General features: G+C 57.9%; 1 protein-coding gene across 2 annotated transcripts in view; it reads right to left on the reverse strand.

Moving 5' to 3' along the window:
• The window catches only part of COL5A1 (collagen type V alpha 1 chain), a 210,389-nt gene that overhangs the window by 106,163 nt on the left and 79,204 nt on the right, over positions 1–25,022 (reverse strand). For both annotated transcript variants that reach the window (XM_016962039.4, XM_016962040.4), the window contains exons 5-11: positions 14,476–14,607; positions 13,064–13,201; positions 11,283–11,522; positions 10,095–10,262; positions 9,639–9,695; positions 3,304–3,345; positions 3,011–3,073 (exon numbers count right to left, since the gene is read on the reverse strand). In XM_016962039.4, the coding sequence (XP_016817528.1) occupies positions 3,011–3,073; positions 3,304–3,345; positions 9,639–9,695; positions 10,095–10,262; positions 11,283–11,522; positions 13,064–13,201; positions 14,476–14,607 (840 nt within the window). The remainder of the gene's footprint in view (positions 1–3,010; positions 3,074–3,303; positions 3,346–9,638; positions 9,696–10,094; positions 10,263–11,282; positions 11,523–13,063; positions 13,202–14,475; positions 14,608–25,022) is intronic.

Genomic DNA, 25,022 nt, shown 5'->3' on the forward strand with positions numbered 1-25,022 from the left:
GTCCTCATGCTCCTCATGACCTCAGTCCTCATGACCCCAGTCCTCATGACCCCAGTCCTCATGACCTCAGTCCTCATGCTCCTCATGACCCCAGTCCTCATGACCTCAGTCCTCATGACCCCAGTCCTCATGACCTCAGTCCTCATGACCCCAGTCCTCATGACCTCAGTCCTCATGACCCCAGTCCTCATGACCTCAGTCCTCATGACCCCAGTCCTCATGACCTCAGTCCTCATGCTCCTCATGACCCCAGTCCTCATGACCCCAGTCCTCATGCTCCTCATAACCCCAGTCCTCATGACCTCAGTCCTCATGACCTCAGTCCTCATGACCCCAGTCCTCATGACCTCAGTCCTCATGACCCCAGTCCTCATGACCTCAGTCCTCATGACCCCAGTCCTCATGACCCCAGTCCTCATGACCTCAGTCCTCATGACCCCAGTCCTCATGACCTCAGTCCTCATGACCCCAGTCCTCATGACCTCAGTCCTCATGACCCCAGTCCTCATGACCTCAGTCCTCATGACCCCAGTCCTCATGCTCCTCATGACCCCAGTCCTCATGACCTCAGTCCTCATGACCCCAGTCCTCATGACCCCAGTCCTCATGCTCCTCATGCTCCTCATGACCTCAGTCCTCATGACCCCAGTCCTCAGGACCTCAGTCCTCATGACCCCAGTCCTCATGACCCCAGTCCTCATGACCTCAGTCCTCATGACCCCAGTCCTCATGACCTCAGTCCTCATGACCTCAGTCCTCATGACCCCAGTCCTCATGACCTCAGTCCTCATGACCCCAGTCCTCATGACCTCAGTCCTCATGACCCCAGTCCTCATGCTCCTCATGACCCCAGTCCTCATGACCCCAGTCCTCATGACCTCAGTCCTCATGACCCCAGTCCTCATGACCCCAGTCCTCATGCTCCTCATGCTCCTCATGCTCCTGGGCCCTGATGTGAGTTTGAGGAGGACCAGCTCCTAAACCAACGATACTCTCCAGTCAGGGCCCTTGGCTCCTCCACGGCAGCTGGGTTGGTCACGGTGTCACAGGGCACTGGCAGGGCCACCCACCAGTGACTCCGAAGCCAGGATCAGCCCAAAGGCAGGGACCGCGTGGTGAGGTGTGAACCAGCATCCCTGTGGTTCACACCATTGAGATCCCCAGGCTAGACCAGTGCCCAGCCCTGCAGGTACTCAGTACAAATCTTTATGCTGGATGGATAGAAGGAGGACGGAGCCGTGGAACACCACTGAGGCAGTGTCAGTCAGCATCTGGGTGCCCTGTGTGTCAACCGGCATCTGTGCCCTGTGGGTACCACCCTGTCCTACATCTGGGAGAGAAAACAGCTCCCAGTGCCATGCAATGCACTCTCCTTTGCATACGAACCCAGCCACACCCGTGGGCCCATCCGCAGGCAGCTCTGTGGAGGGGGAGCTTGGCCGTCGCCCCATCTCACGCGAATCTGGGGGGAGGGGTCTCCAGAGCGAGCTGGGGTGGCTGCAGCCCCCAGCACAGAGCTCCAGCCATGCCGGTCCTGGCTGGGTAAGAGCAGCGGCCACTCGCTGTTGCCTGTCTGGAGTTTTGGCCGGTCCTGGCTGGGCAAGAGCAGCGGCCACTCGCTGTTGCCTGTCTGGAGTTTTGGAGATGTGGCTGCCAGGCCGGGGATGCTGTGAAAGCTTTGTGCTCCAGAGGCCAGCCAAGCCCCCACCCAGCTCCGTTTCCTGCCACGGCCCTTGCCATGGAGCAAGACCCGCTTCTTCTGGGCCACCAAATCCCTGACCGTGAAAAGCCAACGTGGCAGAGAACCTTACTGTGTGGCCCAATCTGATGCGTACTGCCCTCAGAGGTCACCCGGCCACACAGAATGATAACAACCTCCTCCCGCATAGCTGACCTGAATCCTTCTCCTCCAAAGGCCGGCCTCAGTGCTCCCATCTCCTCCCCAAGCAAGCATCCCCACTGGCTCGGCTCTTGCTCCCAAGAAGGCTGCCGCCGCCTGCCCCTGCGTCCTGCTGCCTGACCTCACCTGTCCTGCCCCTCCCCAGCTTTCCAGGGATACTGAGCACCTGTAAGAACCTCCAGGTCCAAGGCCAGGACTTACTGTCCTGGGCCCTGGCCCGCCTTTCCTGAGCACTGCTGCAAAGCCACCAGGCACTGCACAAGACACTCCCCAAACGCCTCCCCGTGCAGTAACCTGGGAAGCATCCCCAGCCACTGCGCTCTGACATTACAAGCCACCTTCTCACACGCCCAGACCCTGCCCTGCACCCACCCACCACAACACCCACAAGGTCCTCACTCTGCCCCGGACAGCAGGCAGGGCCCTGGCGTGAACACCCGCGAACACCCGCACGCAGCCCTTGTTTCTCCCACCCACAACCCAGCCGTCCGGGAATCAGTTCTTAGTCCTTCTGCACTCAAATCCACATTCATTCCAACAGCAGGAAGAGAAAACTCCCGCCCCACCGGACAACAGGAGGCCGCAGTACTCAGAGCACCCACCAGGTGTCAGAAGGAAATCGCGGCGGCCAGGGAGCAGCGCTCCCTCCATCTCCTCCCGCGGCGAGCGACACCCGAGGATGCCTCTGAGCCTGTGAGCCAGGTGCAACCCAGACCAAGGAAGTTCCCAAACCCAGCAAGGGGGGCGGCCAATTCCACGTGGTGTGGCTGCCCGGGGGCGAGGAGTGGGAAAGGCCCCGGAGCCATCCGCTGTGGTTACTGCTGCTGCGGCCGTTTGCTGGGCAACTGCAGGGTCCTGAGGCCACCGTCTGGGCTGAGCACTGGCAGGCTCCCTGGGCCCCGAGGGGCCCCACTCTCCCCATAGCCACAGTTCAGCCCCAGAAACATCTAAACGGGGCTGGTGTGAGGAGTGCCTGGGTGAGGGGGGATTTGAAGACACAAGTCTCTGGGTCACCTCCACAGGCAGGGACAGCTCGGGTCACAGTGTGGAGAGGAGGCGTGGGCAGCCCCACACCTTGTGTGATCTCAGGAAACACAGTCAACCTCTTACCCTTTCTCCAGGGTCCCCGACTTGGCCAGTGGGACCCATGGTTCCTGGAGGTCCGGGAAGACCCTAGAATTAAAAATAAAGTTGGGGCAGTTAGAAGATGGGGCCGCAGGGCAAGGTCCGAGTTCCAACTGGCCAACCAAGGCAGAGGTGGGGGTGGGATAGCGCCGGCTCCCAGGGGATCTGCAAAAGTGGAGAGCCCCCCTCTTTTCCATCCAGGAGACATAAGGGGTGTCACCAACCCCACCCCACCAAGAGCACCTTCTGCAAGTCACAGGAGAAAGCCGGATACTCACCGCGGGGCCTTCTGGGCCAGGCGGGCCCTCGATGAGCATGCCCTGGGGAGACAGAGAGAGGGCGTCTGAGACCGCAGCCCATCCCTCCCGACACCCCAGACCCCAGTCGTGTGGACGGCCTTCAGCTGCATGCACAAGAGGCCCTGGCTCAGCTCCTGCTGTCCTGGGGAGTCACGAGCACAGACTGCAAAGGGGGCCTGTGGTGGGGCCTCAGTGGCTGTCCTCCCGGCACTCACTGGCAGAAGAGCAACCCGGGCCAGCGGCCAGTGACAGACACAGGCTCCCGCAAGACCAGCGCCACGAGAAGCACCTGAAGACGCCGAGATGAGGAAAAGGAGCTGAGACCACCAGGCTCCCTGCATCACCCCACAGGGGAGTGCCAGGCAGGTCCGCCAGGCCAAAGCCACTCGAGGGAGGAGGTGGATGCCAGGACAAGGGGACTCGGGTGGATTTAGGAAGGATGAGGGAAAAATAGGTGCCCCAGCCCCAGGCTGAACTTCTGTCCCCAGCCAGGACCACCGTCAGGCCCCGGGGCTGCAACCTCCAGACCCCGCCTCCCTCCAGGTAAGAGGTGCATCCTCCCATGCACGCAGCAGCCCAGAACCCATGGGAAACCCTGCCATGTCCACCTGCCCACTCAGCCCTCCTCCTCTGGCCCTCACCTCACCACAGGGCCCATCTGCCTCAAGCACACCCAGGCCTCACTCTAACCCCAATGGGGACAGGGCCTCCTGGCTCTTGGGTCAGCCTGAGCCCTGGGAAAGGCAATGTGGACAGCTGTGAAGGCAGCAGTGGGAGCGGCTCCCTGCAGGATGGGGCTCCCTGCCCTGAGACCCCCACTTCCGACCCCTTCCCCAGGGCGGGATTCCTCTCTCCACTTCTGACCTGGCAACGCCAGGGTCAGGCACCCCCAACGCCCCAAGAGTCCTCCGTGTTCCATGACGACTTCAGGGCGACCGTTCCTCAAGGGACTTGCTCTGACAGATGGGAACCAGGTGCTACTCAACAAGACAATGGAGAATGACCCCGAGGCAGCCAGAGATCTTTGAGGCAAGCTAGGACCTGGGGGACCACATTTTCAAAGAGGTACCCAGGAACTCAGCATTCCCTGTCCTGCACCCCTTCAAGTGTCGGCTCCTCACATTGTGACACAGCACACGTCAGCCGCCCAGCCAAGGCTCCAGCAGGCCCAGGGGCAGCTCTGGCTCAGCTCTGGAGGGTGTGGGTGTGGCCTCGGCGACACCCATGGGTCCTGATTATCCTGCAGCTGCAGGGAAGGAAGGCAGGAACTGCGGCCATGGCGCCCTCCACCTAGAGGTCAAAGGGTGGCATGGACAGCCTGGGGTCCCGCGCAGAAACCAGCCACAGGGGCAGAGGCTCTGCAGAGAGTTCCCTGGGATGACGCCTGGTGGATCTATGGAAGTGGAGGCACCATTGAGACCCCAGGACTGTAGCGTCACCAGCATACAGCGCCAGCCTGGGAGGGCAGCAAGGACGAGGCTCCAACTCCTGAGACCTGCTGTGCAAAGCTGTATGAGCAGTGCTGCCTGAGGCCCTGGGGCCGCCTCCATCCAGTGTGCCCAGGAGGTGGCACACCAAGTGAAAGATTATTCTAGAAAGGTTCGTCCTGTGGGGTTTTGAACTTCCTCGGGGCTGCTACCCCTTTCTTCATGCCTCTCTTTTGGAATGGGAACCTGTCCCTCTCCCCATCACCATGTAGTTTGGAAGCATGAGGCTTGTTTCATTCCCCAAGCTCACAGCTGGACAGGGATTTGCTTCAAGATAGATAATTTGAGCCTAAGTCTCATCAGTACCTGATTTGGGTGAGACTCTGGACTTTGAACTTTTGAGGTGATGCGGGTACCGGATGGAGTGAATGTAAACTGTATGTGAGAAGGACATGAATTTGGGGGCTGGGACAGAATGTGCTAGGGTTTGAATGTGTCTCCCCAAAAGTCATGCGTTGGAAACTGAATCCTCAATGCAACCGTGTTGAGAGGTGGGATCTTCAGGAGGTGATTAGGTCACCAGGCTCTGCCTTCCTGTATGGGTGAATGCAGCTACGATGGGAGCGGGCTCGTTAGGGTGGGAGTGGGCTCTTGATGACAGGATGGCAGCAGTCACCTTCTCTCCCGCTCCTTCTCACCATGCGATGCCTTCCGCTATGTGAGGACACAGCAAGAAGGCCCTCGCCAGATGTGGTCCCTCTATATGTGACTTCCTGACCTCCAGAACTGTGGGCCAATGAAGTCCTGTTCATTCTAAATCACCCTGACTGTGGTGTGCTGTAACAGCAGCTCACAATGGACTAAGAGAGCTCACTTCTGACAAGTCAAAGGTTGTGTCCAGCCAGGCCACAGGCCGCAGGCCACCGGAGGCTGCTGCCAGAGGTGCTGGGTACCAGGCTGGTGAGGGGACTCCCGGCCAGGGGGCTGCAGATGTCCAGCCAGTTCACAGGCCACCGGAGGCTGTCACCAGAGGTGCTAGGTGCCAGGCTGGCAAGGGGACTCCCGGCTGGGGGGGCCGCAGATGTCCAGCCAGGCCACAGGCCACCAGAGGCTGTCACCAGAGGTGCTGGGTACCAGACTGATGAGGGGACTCCCGGTTGGGAGGAACACAGATCTCCCCACCCCTCCCATCCTGCCCCAGCTGGGGAGCTCTGCACTGTGTTTACACAGATGCACACTCAGAGAGACACCCGTGTGTGTGCTGTACACAGAGAGCTCATCCAAGCAGCCTCCAAGATGCCAGCTTTCCAATTTCCTTCTCTGACAAAGGCAGCTGAGAAAGCCCAGGGCTGAGCTGGGATTAAGGGAGAAACCACTGGCCATCAAGGGGCCAGGGACAGCAGCTGCCTTCCCAGACACGCAAATTGCTTTTCTCAGGGAACTGGGGCAACGCGGGCGGGGACCTTGCAGGGAAGCCAACCCCAGATCATCCCAGGTCAGCGTCTGAAGGAAGCTGGGAACAGCTGGATGAATGCGCCTGAGGGTGGGGATGCCTGAACCTTCCCAGGCAAGCTGTGGCCCCGCTCCCGCCCCGGCCCACCCAACCACGGACGCCACTCTCAAAATTCACCCAGCGAAAGAGGAACGAGAGGAAAACGCCTCAATATAGTTAATGATATTGCACTGTAGATGTCATTTGCCAAAAGAGTAGACTTTAGGCACTCTTACCATAAAGAAGAAAAAGAGGCAACTATGGGGTGGTGGTGGTGGGTGCAGGATCACTTCACTGTGTCTGTCTGTGCCTGGGTAAGTCTATCAAACATGCTGCACACCTTCAACGCACGCAATTTTTTTTTTTTTTTGAGATGGAGTCTCACGCTGTCACCCAGGCTGGAGTGCAGTGGCGCAATCTTGGCTCACTGCAACCTCCGCCTCCCGGGTTCAACTGATTCTCCTGCCTCAGCCTCCAGAGTACCTGAGATTACAAGTGCCCACCACCACACCTGGTTAATTTTTTTGTAGTTTTAGTAAAGACAGGGTTTTGCCATGGTGGTCAGGATGGTCTTGAACTCCTGACTTCAGGTGATCGCCTGCCTCAGCCTCCCAAAGTGCTGGGATTACAGGTGTGAGCCACCGCGCCCGGCCAAATGCATACAATTTTAACAAAAGAAATAAAAGACCTCAGACCTGGCAGAACTCAAGACAATCTCAATGGAGGGTCCACCCATCTGGTAAACAGCACATATTTTAAAAACAAAAAACAGTGTCAAGTGGAGATGGTGATTTGGATGCCCCTAATGGATGTGGCCCAGGTAAAATCAGCCACTGAGTCTGGGGGCTTCCTGGCTGGAAGCACAGGGATAAGGATGAACCTGTCTCCTCTCGGTTCTGTGGATTCCTGTCCTTTTAGGGAGCCTCTGGTCTGGCTGACAATGAGAGGGAGCGGGACTGAGTGGGAAAGACCTGGGCACGCCCCTGGAACAGATGCATCTCCCAAGAGGGAGCTCAGGTGGGGTAGACAACAGACACCCCCTTCCACGGGCCGGGACTCCCGCAGGAGCCCAGGACCTGGCCATCTGTTTATGTGCAGCTTGGACCCAAGGATATCTGGCAATGTTCCAGGTTGAGAAATTCCAACTGTTTATGTGATCTCTGCAGGGGGCCTGGCCAAAGGCCACGGGACACTTGGAGCAGGCTGGGGCCCGGGGGAGGGAATCCTTCCTAACTGCATCCAGACGGCTGCTGCTTTTCCCAACAAAGGTGAACTGGACTTTCCAGAGCCATGATGTTCCTGTGGGGCCACCTCGACTCTCGGCCCTCTCCTTGGCCCACCCTTGCCCACTGCTGCCTTCCCGGGTGCCTGGCAGTGGAAAACTTGCGCCCACCCCACACTCCCAACCCCCTCCTGGAGCCCAGACACCACGTCTACACTCACAGAGCCAGCTTACTCGGGAACATAAGCCAACACGAAGCTCATTCAAAGGTTTCAGTCCGGCCCTCCCAGAGCGGGGAGGGGAAACCGAACTGGGATCCTGCAGAGCCAGGGGCACCTGCCCACCCTGAGATCCCATCTTCCTCCCCGAGCAAGGACCCCCTTTCACTGAAGCAATGGGGACAGCACAAAAGAAGCCCAAGGCCAACCTCAAGTCCACCTGGGGGCCAAGTCTGGGGAAATGCAGCCGGATGTCCCACCTCTCAATAACAAGTGTAGCTTGGGGCTGGGACCTTGGATGTAGCCTCTGCTGTTGTTCACCTTCTGGCAAACACCCTTGGGCAGAGCAGAACAGGCCCGCAGCCCCCTGCTTCTGGGTGAGTCCGCCCAGGTGGACGGCAGTCACTCTCCCCCACAGCTGCTCTGGTCCCTGAGCCCAGGCCTGGCTCTGAGGTTTTCCACATTGCTGAGCAGGGGGATCCTGGCCTCAGAGTCTCCTTTCATGCCTCTGCACCCCCTTGCCCTGCAGCCCATGACCCTTCTGCCTCAGACAAGCTCTGTCTTCCCTGGACCCCCAGAGAGCACTGGAAAGGGGGTCCGAGAAAAGGATGTGTCTGTAGGCACCGGCAGGTCCCACCCCTGGGCTGGGCCTGGAGCAAGGGCATAGAGCCCCACAAGAGCCATCCAGATGCTTCCATAGGCCAGGAAGGGGTGAAGCCCTGGACCCTGGGAATTCCACCCCAGAGATGGGACACATCCCGTCTGCCCTGGCCATAGGCTTCAAACAGATTCCAGGGGTATAAAGGCCTGCTAAGTGCCATCCGTCAAGGTTCCAAGAGAATGTCCCCAGCTCTACAGTAGGGTGGCGGGTCACCGTGACTGCACATTCCGGGAACTGCAAGGTCAGGGGGCTTCTGGGAGACCCAAGGTGTATCCTGAGCTCAGCCCTCAGGAACTGAGTCCTGGCGGCAGAACAAACAGCTGCCCCCAGCCTCGTGACTGGCCGTGGTGCAGGACGCGCACCTCCTCCTGTGGGCACTTGGACAACATGGCAGGGTGGGCCTTGGTGCTGGCTCCTCCCTGCTCTCCGGTCGTGCCCACCACATGCAGCGGCAGGACTCCCTGCCCAGCTGATCACAGGGCATCCTGCCTGCCGGCGGCGGGGCAGGGCATCAAGACCTTAGTGGCTCTGAGACCCCAGGGAGAACTGGAGGCCTCCCAGCCAGACCATGGCCCCCTATGGGACAAGGACACCCCAGTATGGGGCAGGGCCCCCACCAAACGTGCCAACCCAGGAGGGGCATCTAGAATGTCCTCGCTACAGTCCCACGCTTGAGGGCATTATCAACAGTAACTTTTTGAACTCACCCGTGATCTCATTACCTAACATAGTTGGGTTTTACTCAGCTGGAATTTCAGCACAGTGCTGTTTTATTTCATTCCCTTGATAAAGTTTCATAAACAGTATTCCATGTTTCAACAGCTTCTGTAAACTTACTCCAAACGGTTGCATAACAGACGCGGAGAGGTACGGCCACGTGTTAACTATTCCCTACCACTGCCGCGCGCATCTTTTACAGGGAATGGGCCATTTACATCCTCTCCTCCACCCCTCAAAGGGGACTCCGCCTCCGCCTCGATAGCTCTGAGCTGCTTTTCATCCCAGGTGAAACTGACCAGCACTGAGATGCCCAGAGCTTGGGTGCAGGACCGGCTTTGATCAGCACCTATCCCGCCCCCTCCATCACAGTCCAGAACATCCCCTACCCAAGGGGATTCTTCACAAGTCCTGGGGACAAGTGGTGCGTGGACTCCACGAGACCAGGTGGTTGCTCGAAGTGACCCAGTGCGCGCAGGTGCAGGGGCCCACGGACCTGGTCACACCCTACACACCCCGCTGTGACCCCAAGCAGCGGACACCCCGGCGCAGGGAGGGAATGAGAAAATGTCCTCACCGGCTCGATAATCGCTGGTTCTCCCTTTTGGCCTTTCTCGCCCCGAGGTCCTCCAATCTGGGGGTGATAAAAGGCAGATGGAAAGAGAATCAGAGAGAAAAGTGAGAAAGAAAGTCCAGATTACACAAAATCTGCCTGATTTCGCAAGGCCGAGGGCACTATCATAGCTGGGCATCTCCCCAGGCCCAGGAGGATGGCAGGAGCGTGACAGAGGCCAGGCCCACGGGAGCCCATGTGACTACTAACGAAGAAACAGGCCCAGAGGAGAGTATGCTCCGATACACACGTTATTCAGAGCAAATTCGAGGCACCGAGGTCTCTTTAAAAATAAAGTTTTGGGAATAGGGTGCAACACTTGAGCTGCCCGTAGAGCCCCACCCCTGAGGAGGCTCTTGGGCAGGAGCCCCCATGATGCCCCGCCAGCCCCACCCAGAACGGGGGCCTGCACCCTCTCACCCCTTCATAGATGGTATCCTGGTTCGCCGGCATTCCTGGCCCGATCTCCGACGGGGAGCTGGTGGGGTCGTAGTAGGGGTCATAGTAGTTCTCGTCAAGGTTCCGGATCGTTTCCTCAGTGAACTCCCCCTCCAAGTCATCCGCACCTTCCCCTGGAGGCGGAGCTGGCTGCAGAGGGAGAGGAAGGCGCAGGGTTGCCTCGCAAATGCACCAGGCACTGCCTCTCCATCAGGCCCTGGGCGGGCACTGTGGCTATCCGGTCAACTGGGCAGAGATCCCAGATCCATCAGGCCCTGTGCTGGCACCATGGATACCCGGTCAACTGGGCAGAGACCCCCCTCTGGGAGAGACCTCCTCTGAGGGCTCCAGGTCTGACAACTCGGAGCTGGCACACCATGGAGCTGGCACACCCGTGCACCCGCTCAGGCAGGGGCTGCACCCCACAGCCCCAGGGTCTTGCGATAATGCATCCCAGTGCGGTGCTGCAGACGCAGGGGTCTGGACCTACTGGAACGAGGTGTCCTCTCTGGCAGTGGAGATTCTGCATCACACAGTGGCTGTGTTAAGCATCGGCCATGTGCTACATGCTATGCAAGGCTCCTCCTGAATCTGAAAACTTCACAGCCCCCAGAGACAGGAACTGTCAGTGCCATGTTGGAAAGGAGAACCCCGAGGTCCAGAGACGCGGACTAACTTTCCAAGGTCTCGGGCAGAGCTTTCAGGCCTGTCTGCTGACAGTCAGCCCCCGTCCCAGCCGGGGCGGCCCCAGCTCCTGCTTCGCTGTATTTGTCTGGATCCTGGCTCCCAGCCCCATCCTGCCTGGCCACACCCAGGCCACAGGCAGGGACTCTGTCCACAAGCCACCCCCCTCCTCATCCAATTTCCACCTGAATCCTCAAAGACCGGAAGGGCTGGGGTCATTCTACCCATTTTCCAGGCAAAAAATTGACAACATTGAGATGAACTCAGCAAACCAGGGATTCCAAACTTGTTCAGCAATGGCCTCCCCTGGGAAGTATTACACCACCCAGCTGCAAAGGGCCCAGGGCCAGGGTGTGGTGGAACACAGGGGCCACCCGAGGACACCAAGGTGAGAACTGGAGTAAGAAGGGAGCTCAGCATTGTGGCCCCAGCCCTGGCCCTTGGCCCACTGGCCCAGACCAAACCAATGGGAAGGAAAGAAATTACATTGGAGGAGTTGGAGGTGTCGGCGGTGCTGGTGGGAATTTCGGCCCCAGCGCCTGGGTCTGTGGGCTGGTCGGGGTTCTCCTCCCCCTCGCCATAGGTGAGGTCATCGTACGGTGAGGGCGTGTAGTAGTCCTCACTGGGCACGTAGTCATAGTCCCCAATGCCAACGTCCTCTTCCTTCCCAGCCCCTTCACTGGTTTCAGGCATGGGAGCAGCTTCTGTGGGGGTCGGGGTCAGCTCCTGGGAGCCAAGGGCAGAGACAGCTGGAGTCAGGGCGGAGGCTGGCAGCGGTGCCAGGTCTGGGACTTGCCGCATGTCCGGGTGCAGGCATCTCAGTGGCAACGCCTGGAGCCCAGGCCTGTCAAGAGGCCCAGAGACCTCTTGGGTGCAGGGGCCACCCCCATCCATGGCGCTTGGGGGCAGAGCAAGTGGGAAGAAGGCAGCCCAGCTGCAAGCCCCCAGTCACTAAGCGTGCTCAGAATGGACTCAAACCCACCCAGTTACACACCAGAAAAGGGCGAATCATATCTCAGTATTTAAAAAACAAAAGTAGCAAAACACTCCAGGCTCTCAGAGCAATGTGAGATGACCAGGTCACCTTTCCCTGGAAGGATACACACACGCTCACACACACAGGCTCATGCACACCTGTGCCTGCATGCACACACGCTCACACACACTCACACACACAGGCTCATGCACACCCGTGCCTGCATGCACACACACTCACACTCTCACACACATGCAGGCTCAACCACACCCGTGCCTGCATGCACACACGCTCACACACACTCTCACACACACACAGGCTCATGCACACCCATGCCTGCATGCCACATGCTCACACACACACACAGGCTCATGCACACCCGTGCCTGCATGCACACACGCTCACACACACTCTCACACACATGCAGGCTCAAGCACACCCGTGCCTGCATGCACACACGCTCACACACACACACACACGCTCATGCACACCCGTGCCTGCATGCACACACGCTCACACACACTCTCACACACACACAGGCTCATGCACACCCATGCCTGCATGCACACACGCTCACACACACTCTCACACACGCAGGCTCAAGCACACCCGTGCCCGCATGCCACATGCTCACACACACTCGTTCATGCACACACACACACCGCCCATGCTCACACCCCACCCTCTTTACCTCTGACAATGGCTCTGAGGCTGGACAGCCTCCTCCCCAGGAGGACACCCACCCATACACACTCCTGCACGGGGCCCAGGCCCTGCTAGGTGTGACCCTCCGGCTCTCACTGCCGCTCACGCACCCTCACAACCCTCCCCAATTTCAGAGGTGAGGGGATGACAGCCCAGAGCGGGGAGGACGCGAGGCCGACCTCAGACTGCGTCACCCCCCCAGGGGAGCCCCTGAGCTCTCCTCTCTCCTCTCCCACCACAGCTGCACCTACACTTAAGGAACCCCGAGAACCAAACTCATCCTGGGCCTGCTAGAGCCCTGTGCCTGGTACAGGGTGGGGACCGGGGCCAGGGCCCAGAGATGCTGGCAGATGCTCCCCTGTATACCTTGCATCTCCCAACGTCCTCCTCACGGCGGAAAGCCCGATACGCCCCGTGACAGCAAAGCTCGGATGGCAACAGCCGGCTCCCTCACTGAGCTGCCCCCGCAACCTTCACCAGACAGCCCCCAACCCTCTACCCTGACACAACCTCTCCTGGCCTCGCCCTCCCCTGCACCATGGCCTCGAGGGGCCCAGCCCAACCCCGTCCCCCGCTCAGCCCAGACCTCGGGGACCTCTGTGGTTTCTTTGGCAGCTTCCACGGGCTTCTTGCTGGGGGTGGGCTCCTTCCCTAGGTCTTCAGGGTCTTCGTAGTAGGGGTATTCGTAGTAATAGGTCTCACCCTCGCCGTCTCCTTCCGTATACTGAAAGCGAATTGCGGCCCCGTGAGGAAGCAGCAGAGCCCGCAGAGCGACCAGCCTGCTGTCCTTCCTTCCGCAACCTCCAGATCTGCACGCCACGATGCCCCGTCCAGCCCCAGGTGTGAACCTCCCTGTGGGTCCCCGGATGGGGTTCCTCCCTCTCCAGCTCCTTGGAAAGCTGACGCAGCCTCATCAGAAGCACAAGAGAGAAAGCAGGGGGAACACCAGGTCCCCTCGAGCAGTCAGAGAAAGATGAGCCCTCAAAGGTGAAGGCTTCTGGCCCTTTGGAACCCAGGCCAGAACAACCAACAGAATGGCAGTCTGTGCAGCCGTCACCATGTCACCAGCAGGCTCCCGGGCCTTCAGCCCCAAGTCTCAAAGCCCAGGGACCCCACGGGAAGGGCTTCACTGGGACAGAGTAGGCCTCGTCCCGAGCCCATTCCCACACCAGGAGCTGGGAGGAGCCTGGCAGGAGGCCGGGGCAGCAGGGACTCGGCTGGGAGCTCTGTCCTGCCCCTCCTGGGGTTTGTAAGATGTGGCCTGGGCCACAGGGTCCCACAGCTTCCTGAAAGCTACCCTTCCTTCTTTCCTGACTGGTGGTGAAAGAAGGAAGACCCAAGGAGAAATAAACAGGATTTAATATTACGGATGAGAAATGAGAGGCAGTGGGCCCAGGGCGTGGGAGAGCATTTTCATGCAGAGGTGATAGGAAGAACTGCAAATAAGAAAAACTGCAGTGCCGCGAGGGTGTGGGGCAGGAGGGGGAGGACAGCTGACCCATGGACATGGCGGGTCCCAGGAAGAGGGACAAAGGTGTCAGGCACGTGGCTGCCACTCTACAGTACACTTTACACTCAAGGGATCCGAGGGCTGGCCATTCTACAGTAGACAAGCCCAGGCTCCGTCCTCTTTGGCAAGCTGCACATGGCCCCTCCAGTGGATCGAGTCCATGGGGGACACCTGTGGCATCTGTGCTCACAAATACCCCATCAAGGTCAAGCCCAAGGGTGAGAGAGCACTGGGCATTCACCATCAAGGAGCTTGTTCAAAAGGTTAAAGGAGAGGGTTATTGATGACAAACTCTGTGACCCTATCATTCTGGGCAGTGCTATTTAGTAAAGTGAGTCAGATTTCCCAATGTTTACCTCCTAGGTCCCTCCAAATTCTCACCCAGTGGATTTATTTAAAATAAGGGTCCCATGGCTTATGTGTCCCTTCACCAACCATCCCAAGTAGTCTGCTCATGCCCCCCAAGATCCCAGCCAGAGTTAACTCACATATTCATCTGGATTGGGGTCCTGCGACTGTGGGGTGTCAGGTACTGCGGTGTCACAGTCAGGGCTGTAGTGCTCACAGTAATCATAAGCTGCCCGGTGGTCCGAGACAAAGAGCAGCTGCTGGATGTCACCCTGGAAAAGAAGAGACGCTCATGAAAAAGCAGCTCACAGAGCACTCGCATGGGGACCTGGGAGACACAGCCCCATGCCTTGAAGCAGGGGAAAGTCCAGACCAAGCCACAAGACGAGCTTGTCCTCAGAGCCAAACATTCTCCCTAGAAGCTGCCACTCACAAAAGACACTCAAGCTAGGCTGGCCCATCCATCCATCCATTCATCCATCCATCCATCCATCCATCCGTTCACTCATCCATCTACCCATCCATCCATCCATCCATCCATCCATCCATCCATCCATCCATCCGTTCACTCATCCATCTACCCATCCATCCATCCATCCATCCATCCATCCATCCATCCATCCGTTCACTCATCCATCTACCCATCCATCCATCCATCCATCCATCCATCCACTCATTCGTTCATCCATTCACCCATCTATCCACCTATCCATCTACATCTACCAGTCCTTCCATCCATTCACCCACCCATACATTCACCCATCCACCCATCCATCCATCTATCCATCCATTTACCCATTCACCTATCCATCCATCCATAAACCATCTATCCATCCTTCCATCTGTCCACTCATTCACTCATCCATCCATCAATCCATCTGCATATATACATGCTTCCATCCATCTACCCATCCATCCATCCACTCTTTCATTCATCCATTCACCCATCTATCCACCTATCCATCTACATCTACCAGTCCTTCCATCCATTCACCCATCCATCCATTCTCCCATCCACCCATCCATCCATCTATCCATCCATTCACCCATTCATCTGTCTATCCATCCATCCATTAAACCCTCTATCCATCCACTCCTCCATCCGTCTGTCCACTCATTCACTTATCCATCCATGCATCCATCCGTCTGCACATACACATCCTTCTATCCATCTATCCATCTATCCACTCATCCTTCAACCCATTCACCCATCCATCCACTCATCCATTCATCCATCTACCTATCCACCTGTCCATCCATCCACCCAGCCATCTATCCACTCATTAATTCATCCATCTATCTATCCATCTAGATACATACATCCTTCCATCCATCTCTCCGTCCCTCTACTCATCCTTCCACCCATCCACCCATCCATTCATCTGTCTATCCACCCATCTACCCACCCACCCATCAATCCACCACCCATTCACTCATCCATTTATAAGACACCTGTTGAGCACCTGCCAGATGCCAGTGCAGTGCTGGCAGCTTTTGCCTGTTGTGAGAAACAGCCTGCACTCTCACCCACCCTAGACCCCGAGGGCTTGGAGGTACCCTGCCTCCTTTGCCATTACCCCTCAACCACTGGGGAAGAGAGTATTTTTAAAGAGGTGATGCCTGGTTTCTCAAAAAGTTAAAACTAGAATTACCATATGACCAGTAATTCCAATCTCAGGAACTGAAACAGATGCATAAACAATTCACCCAAATCAGTTCACCCTCCAAACAAAACAGGGACTCAAACAAATAAATGTATACAAGTGTTCATAGTAGCATTAGTCACAATGGCCAAAAGACAAATGCAACCCACATGTCTACCGACAGCTAAATGGATAAACAGAGTGTGGTATATGCATAGAATGGAATATCATTCAACCACAAAAGGGAAGGAAGTACTGCCCCACACTACAAGGCGGATGAACCCACGCTGCTAACAGCTGAACTTTCGGATTCATTGTGAGCAGCCTACAGTCTAACTGTGTCAGCCAGGAAAAGCATGCAAGCACTTATTCCTTCTTCCTCTAACCATGATGTGTAAACAATTTATTCCATTATTCTCTCACCACAATGTGTACACAGGAGAAATAAAAGGGCTGCTACTAGGAATAGGAAATGCAGGTCTCATAAACGCTATCTGCAGAGATGAAGATGACAGGCACACTAGGAGTCACCCTGGCAGCACCCTGGGTGTTCCAAAGCAGAGGATCTTTTGACCATAATCAGATGCATAGAAGCCGACCAATATAGTAATGATTATAGTAATGACAGTGATGACGAATTATATCATGTTTACCACAGATCAAGTACGAGGTAAAGAGCCTGCACGTGGTCTCTCTGTGCCCTCAAGAACCCTATGAATTGTGTCCAACTAATCCCCACTCTACAACAGAGGAAACCGAGGACCTGTGAGGTCACCTGTCCAGGGTCCCCCAGCAGCTGGGGCAGGATCAGCCCAAGGCAGCCTGCAAGATGCCAACCACTACACGCCCCACCACACTCAAGGGAGGGAAAAGAACTTGGAGGACCATGTCCAGGTGCTCCGGTCCTGGAGACGGTGGCGTCTCTGGTCCCGCCACCAGAGATGGTGCCGCAGGCAAGGGGACTTGGGGCAGGGCCAGGTGCTGAGTGCTCTGGGTCTGGAGCTCATCTTGCCACCCTGCATCACATCTGCACACTTTTCCAGAGCCACAGTAGCCAGCGGGCTGCAGGGTCAGGGTGCCCAACCCCATCTGGAGGATGGCAAGTTCTCCACGGTTCATCCGAGCCTGGTTCGCCCGAGCCTGGTTCACCCGAGCCTGGTTCACCTGAGCCTGGTTCATCAGAACCTTCACTCCAACCAAGCAGAGGCACCACCTCCCCCGCCGAGGCCCCTCTCTGGGCCAGGAGGAGTCTAGTGACAGCTTTGTCTCTGCCTTGAAGATTCTGGCCTGCAGCCGCGGTGGCTGTGACGTGGCTTTGCGCTGTGTACTTCTGACCCTGGCGAATCACCCTCAGTCCCAGGGTGCCAGTGTTCTGGGAAGGGCTGGGAGACATTCACAGCTGTGAGCTCTGTGCGCACACCCATCATTGTTCCGAGGGCTGCTCTCTTCCACAAAGACTTTTGGTGCGAGGGTCTGGCCACAGCAAGACAGGCACTGAGACTTGGATGGAGCGGGTGGGAGCACCACAACCACTGCGCACACGGGCGGGGCGGAGGGAATCCCAGCCCGCAGGCACACTTGGAAAAGCAGTAAGCTCTGTGCTGCCGGACAGGCCCGGCCCACATGCCAGCTCCAGCCGTTGCCTGGCTGTGTGGCCTGGGATGAGCCTGTTCACACACACCTCTCTGCTCCCTGCTTTCTCTCTGAAAAAATTAGCATAAAACGGCAGCATTGACCTCACAGAGCTGTGGAGTCCTCCAGGCAAAACTCCTTGCATGCAGAAGGCACTCAATAAGTAATGCAAAAGATTTTGAGGTCAATGGGGGAAGGCATGTGCTCAGGAAAAGCCCTCAGCAGGCAGTAGGTTTGGAGGAACTGGGGGTCAGCAGGGGGCTGATGCAGGACACAGGGTGGGGGCCCAACAGCAGGTGTGAGAGGGTGGCAGGGAAGAGGCCACAGCAGCCAGGACAGTGCTCCTGAGAGGGGAGGGAGTGGTGCAAGGCAGGGGCCGAGGGGAGGACCTCGGGGCTCAACAGGAAACGGCTCTCAGCACCAAAAAGGGGAAGAGAGTGGGGTATGTGTCTGTGGTTATCATGGGTGACCCCAACTTGTGTTTAAAAACCTCAAATGATGAGCGAGGAGCTCAGAACCCTCCCCAAGCCCACCCAACTCTCTAGGCAGCAGCTCTGCCAGGTGGTAAGTTCCTGCTCCTGACTTCAGCCACACATCCACATCCATACCTGCCTCTGAGTCAGAGGCAGACGGACCCACCTTTCTCGGCACTACTGTGCCATAGCCTGGCCTCAGCCCTTCTGCCCACCTGCCCCTGCCTCGCCTCATCCAGAAGGGTGCAGCCAGGGTTCTGAGGTCCGTCCGGTGCCTGGGTGCATGCCAGCACCCGTTCCCTTGCAGGACTCAGGACTCAGGACTCACAAGGGAAATTTCTGTCACCTCCATTTAACAGATAGAAGAGGCTGGTACAGGAGACATCACTGGCCCCAACTGCAGAGCCACAGAAGCAGTGGCCAGGACCTGGAGCCTATGCGTGCAGCGGGGCCCCTGACACTAGCTGACCCAGCCCTGCCTCCCCGTCTCCACATCTCAGAACAGATGGAGCAGCACAGAGACGGGTGCTCTCCCTGCAGGCATCAGGCCCAGAGCATGGGGCGTCCCTGGCCGCCACGTACCTACTGCCTCATCTGAAGTTTCAGGGACTATAACCCCCCGCATCACCCCACATCATGGACAGCACCGCCGAGCCCCCTCCAACCCGGGTCCTTCCTCTCCGCAGGGTGCCTCAGGACAGCGGTGCCTCAGGACAGCGGTGCAGGAAGCAGCTGAGGGTTGGCGGTCGTCGGGAGCTGAGCTTGCACCTGTTCCCTGGGCTGGGGCATCTGCTGGGCTGAGGAGGGCGCTGGGTGACAGGTTCCTCTCCTTCCAGACTTCACCTCGGGGGCTGTGGCCCACAAAGGGACAGAGCACGGGGACGGGGAGTGACCGAGGACAGCTACCTGCTGCTGCCCCCTGCCCCTGAGACCCCATCACAGTAAACTGGGGGCATTTTGAGGAGGAAGCAAGAGTGAGACCCTGATGAGCACAGCCCTCAGCATTTCACACCTTCCCTCCCCGACACCAACCCTCAAACGGGATGCCCCACTCTCCACCCGCTGAGGCCAGCAGAGCTGCCCACCTGCCTCACCTCCCTCTCCCTCTTTCTCCTCTCTCTCCCCCATCTTTGGATGTCAGAGGCTCCTGGCCCATTTTTCAAATTCTCCAGCAGACAAGGAGGAACAGTGAATCAAAACCACACACTTTTATTAAGCAACATGACTTCTGGATCACATTTCATCCAATTCAAATAAAATATGTTCTCCTTTCAACTGGCAATTTGACATCTGAATATATGTTCTCCAAAGGCACTTCAAAGAAGGAAGAGAAGCCTCAGGGGCCTTCAGGGGCAGCTGTGGTCCTGGGCCCTGGTACATCCCTGGATCCAGCTCTGCTTCCCCGGAAGCCCCAAGCTCCTCGGATCATGGGCGTGTCCAGCACAACCCCATACCCCAGGGTGTCCAGCACAGCAGCCATACCTTGCAGGCCCTGCATAAGGCGCTGGCACTGGTCTCAGTGCATGTGGGCACACAGCACCCAGGCACACCTGCACGACCATCAGGGCCCAAGGCTAGGTAACGAACACCCACGAAGCGGGACAAAGCCTGAGGTGTCCCCAGGTGCCCGGCGCTCTGATCCCAGGCTGACCTGGCCCTCAGCCAGCCCTGCTTTGTGGCCTGCCCACCACACCCCCAGACTGCAGCAGTGAACACACAATAGTAGGACTGGGCATGAGGTCCCTTCACTTCGAGAACCCCCTCCTCTGCAAATGCACGTGCTTCGTTCGAATCATTTCCCCACCAAATCCTCAGGTGGATTTTCACACTAGAAAGAGCCGGTGTGTTCTGCGGGCACCACTGCCAAAGGGCAAGGGTCTGCCAGGCCCTACACCACCCCCGTGGAGAAGGAGAAACCGAGGCGCAGGTGCTAAGGCTCAGGCTCAGAGTGCTGCAGAAGCAGGGTCGCTCTAGACCTGGATCCTGGCCCAGGGCTCTTTCCAGCCTGCCCACTGCTTCTTCCCTACACACGCAGGTGAGGGAGGGGCCCCTGAACACCTGGGTGCCCAGCAAGGCTGCTGAGGAGGAGCTTCTCTGCAGGACCCCAGGCAGATGGGGCCGTAGTGAGGGATCTGCTCCAGGCTCCAAGACAGAGCGGATGCCTCCCCTGAAGCCCAGCAACCTCCCACGGGCCAGCCCCATGGCTGCACGAGCTAGCGCTCCTTCTGTGCCACCTTCCAGGCAGGGCTGAGAAGAGGGCTCTGTGATGTCTGCACCCCCACAAGGACTGGGAGGAGGAGGAGCTGAAGCAGAGGGAAAGGCTGTAACCCACCCCGCAGGACTCCAGTGAGACACCTGCCTCTGCCCTGGGCCACCCCTGGGGCCACCTGATTCCTGCGAGTCCAGAGGCTCAGGTACATGGGACTTGCAGCTCTGCCCTCGGGGCTGTGGGTTTGTGGCTAGTCCACTGTTCAGAGCAGAGACGAGATAGTGATGGGATCCAAACACAGTCATGGGGTGCCATGGGGTGACGAGAGGCACAGAACAGCCCTAACGGGGTCATGGGGGGTCCTGGGCAGCCCTGTATGGGTACTATGGGGAGGTTACAGGGTGGTCCTAGATGGGGTACTATGGGGGAGCCTGGGCAGCCCTGGATGGGGGTCCCATGGAGGGGACATCTGACAGCCCTGGATGGGGACAGTTGAGGGGGCTCTAGAGGGTTATCATGGGGGGTCCTGGATGGAGACAGTGAGGGCCACACTGAAGTCCTCCTGCATCCCTGAGACCCGTGTCCATCACTAGACTGATGAAAGGTGTGATGGGTCCAGGGTGAGAGAGGCATCTTCCCTGACTCACACGCAGCCACACACTGTGTCCTACCCAGCAGGTGACTCCCGCGGAACCCTGGGATCCCCAGAGACTCCATGTGGTGGGTCTGAGGGGGCCTGGGATTCAGGAGCCATAACTGCTCATGAGATTCTAAGATGCAGCCAGGCCTGGAGCCGCCCCTCACAGACCTTGAAGGCAGCTGTGGATGCGGGGACGCCCCTCCTTCTGTCAGTGGTACCCTGGCAGTTCCTGAGCCTGCACTCCTCCTTCTGGAACATTCACTCAGAGTCGGCTCCTCTCTGGAAGCCAGGTCAGCATGTGGAGACGTCCAGCCCAGCCACCTACCAGCCAGGCAACCAGCCCCTGGGAGCCACAGTCTCCCCATTTCATCACAGGAAATCTCAGCCTCCCCTGACCCCCTCCAGGCTGTGTGGACCAAACACACAGCTCTGCCCGAAGCTCACGAAAGCCCTAGGCAGAACTCTGCCCTGGTGCCCTCAGAATCCTTCTCAACCCAGGGCTTCCGGCAGCCACTCCCCAGTGTGCTGGAGAGGACATGCCCAGCCCAGCCGCCATAATCTGGCACACACTGTCTTTCAAATACAAAGCTAGGATCACAACTTCATGTTGTATGCTGAGAGCATTTTCACAACGCATCCTGTGATATGAAACCAAGCTCCAAACTACAGACCAGGAAAATTGGTCGATGAAGCCTCCTCTCCCGGTGGAGCCTTGCCCGGCACTGGCCGGCGGGAGGTGCTGGCAGCCTGGAAACAAAGGGCCAGGGGCTGGTGGGCAGCCCCTGCTTGGGCTTGGGTGAGCTCGTGGTTTTTCAGGGGATGGGGACAGGAAGCTGGAGCTTGGGGCTGGGTCACAATGCGCGTGCACAGCCAAAGAAACCCCAGAGAGACCTCAGCCTGCAGCCTTCCAGGACCCAACCCTGGGCCTCTAAGAGGCTGGCTGTAGGTCAGAATTGCCCAGTGGGCCGTGCCCTGACCCTTCCTGAGGCACTGAGGCACCCCAGGAATTTCTTAGCTGCAGCTGCCCTCTCAGACGGGTGGACTCTGACCCCAAGAACCTCCAAGCAGTCTGACCACGACCTCAGAAAGGCCCATGGTCCCCACAGTCCCCCTCCCAGGTGCTATCAGAGCCCCTGGCACACAAGCACAAGGAACCAACCTGATGCCCTGCCCAGCAGTGGCCTGTGGCTCTCTTCTGATGTCACATCTAACTGCCAGGTTTCATGGCACACATCCAATCCCTGAGCAGGGCAACAGGTGTCACCTCCGACCTTCTTCAGACACGCCCCTTCTCCACCCTTCATTGCTTTCTCCCCATCCTCCGTCCTCTTACCAACGATGGCAGCCGCCTCCTTCCTGAGCCGCCCCCTTGCCCTGGAAAGGAAGAGGCCGATCGCCACCCAGGATATGGAGCATGATGTGCCGCCTTGCCCCTGTCCTGCCCTGGCCATGAGATGAGTGTGTGAAGTGCTGTGTCTCACTTGCTGCTGTCCTCTTCGTGCTGTTTTCCAGCCCTCCTGCAGGGCCAAACACCCACTGGACGCAGGGAAGCCCAGCCAGCAACCCCACACTTGTAGGCCCATGGCCCGCTTGCAGGCCAAGCGCCAGGATCTGGGGTTGGCTGGTGTGTTGTGTGACTATGTGTGTGCATACATACGTGTGCGTGCATGTGTCCGGTACCATGTTGATGCAGGTGTGCACATGGGTGCAGGAGGCCATATGTGTACTGTGCACATATGTTTTGCATTCACGTGTGCGGTGTGTGTGTGTGACATACAGGCCTACGTCGTGTGCACAGTATACATGCATGTGTATGTGTGACATGGGTGCGTGCACGCACTTTTATGCATATGTATATGGTATGGCATGCCTTGTGTGCATATGTGAACAGGTATGCATGTGTGTGGCACACATGGGTCCTGGCACAGCACTGGAGATGGCCCCGAGGTGCCTGGGACTCAGTCCCCTCCCTCAACAACAGCCCACAGTTCTTTGAGGCTGCTTGTCCTAAGCCCACCCCACTTCCCCGCTCCAACGTGACAGGCTGTGTTGACATGTCAGATATCCTCAGCGTGCACCGCCTGTGCCCGGCATGCTTCGGGAAAGACCCTGGTGTTTCACACTGACCCAATTCCCAGCCCTACCTCACGCCTCGGCAAAAGGGACTTATCTTACAGGTCTGGCCCTATTCCCATTCTTGCAGCTCCCCCAGGAGGAAGGCAAGGTCTCCTTTCCATTCTCCCATCCCCATTTCACAGATGCAGCAATGGAGGGTCTGAGAGGCAGCGTCACTCTCGCAGGGCACATGGGAGGAGGGCTGACTGGGGCTCCTGAGTCTCTGCCTGCGGCCCCCACAGTCCCCACCCCAGAGCTGCCCACCTTGGAGTCAAGGACATCGTGCCAAGTCACACATCCTGCACACAGAACGGCCGTGGGCTCCCAGTTCCCAAAACATTGTCCCATCACCCACACAGCCCTAGGAGCACCTGCCCAATTCACCTGGCAGATTCAGGCTTCTCCTGTTCCGCATCTTGGCTTCCCGGGCTGAGCCCCTGAACCACTCTGCTCAACTTTAAAAGCCAAGACCCAGCACCAGCAGCTCCAGACAGCTGGCCCTGTGGCTGCCCAAAGAAGCAGGTGGCAGCCGTTTTCATGCCATTCCTCGTTCTGATAACTGACCATTTTCCCCCTTTACATTCCTGGATTCTGCCCCCTGCCAGGTCATTAAAGTGCCCTGGAAGTTTCCACCACCAGGCCAGGGTCATTACGGCCGTTCCGCTCTGCTGCAGAGCCTCTGCCCACGGCGCAATTGGCGGCCACGTTTGACGGAAGATGGGTCGGCGGCCACGGCGGGAGCATGTTGTCCTTGGCTCTGGCAGAGACGGGAGCATTTTGCTGAGAGAATCAGTTCTGCCTTTTCTGCTAATGAGACTGTATCCAGGCTGCGTCTCTGTTGTGAGCTAAGGAAATTGCAAAGTTTTCATTGGAGAGCCTCGTAAGCCTGGGGCCATGGAGACGGGAAACATGGACCTCACCAAATTAGAGGCTCCCGTGGCCGCGGCCCCCCAGCCTAGGCTGCTTCTCATGATGCTGCTCCCTCTAATCGCATGCTCAGTGCCTCCTCTGCCATTTAATCGTGCACTCCTCCTTTCAACCCAATCCCCCCATCCCTGGGTTGAGCCAGCCCCCCACGACTGCCTGGCACCCAGGCCCCCTCCTCGTCTAACCGAAACAGGGTCCACAGGAATCCCAGCTGAGCACTCTGCTTGTCCCGCAGACTTTATCATCTAATTTTACCCAGAGCACTTTGTGCTGGTAAACAGAGAGACACAAATAATTATTTAAGACAAACCCTTCTTGTTCGAGGCTGTGGGAGAAGCGGTCGGCAAGCATGTTGTCCATGAGAGATTGTTCTGCCACTGCCAGGCCCTGCCACAAACCTCCCCTGTCCTGGCAGGCGGGCACGTTGTCCAACCTCCCATACAAAACGCAGCCCAGCTGAGTTAACACGCCGACTGGGAGGGACGGAGGCCGGGAGAGCCACCGGCAGCGCTAGGGCCTGGAGCTGGGTTCACCTGGGCCCACATCCGAATCCTGCCCCTTGCTGGCTGAGTGATCTCAGGTGTGTTCGCAAACATGCTTTCCCCTTCTGAAGCTGGGGATGGAACAACACTGGCCCCAGAGGCCGCTGGGAGGGTGGAGTCTGGCCCCGGGCTCTGCAAACAGGAGCTAAGAACACGACTGCATTCCCCGCAAGTACAGTGCCGTCATCAGCAGTCTCTTGCACAGGACTTCCCTCCCGCTGGGCCCGGCGGATTCTGACAGACACTGCCAGAGCAGCTTGGCCGGACGCCACCGGTGCCCCTTCTCCACGAGCCACTTCCTTGACGTCCTTAGCGCTGCGCACGTAGGAGACCACCAGATTCCCCCATTCCAGCTGCCATGGGCCCAGACCAGTCACATTTACAATCTCGCTTTGATGTTCTTCATCCGTGAGTCATACAAAATGGAAAAACAAAATGCCCCCAAGCCAGTGAGGTCTAAATAATTTTTTCCATGGTTTTCACAGCACCTGTGAGAACGAGTTTCA

The sequence above is a fragment of the Pan troglodytes genome, chromosome 11, assembly GCF_028858775.2.
Source record: "Pan troglodytes isolate AG18354 chromosome 11, NHGRI_mPanTro3-v2.0_pri, whole genome shotgun sequence".
NCBI lineage: Eukaryota > Metazoa > Chordata > Mammalia > Primates > Hominidae > Pan > Pan troglodytes.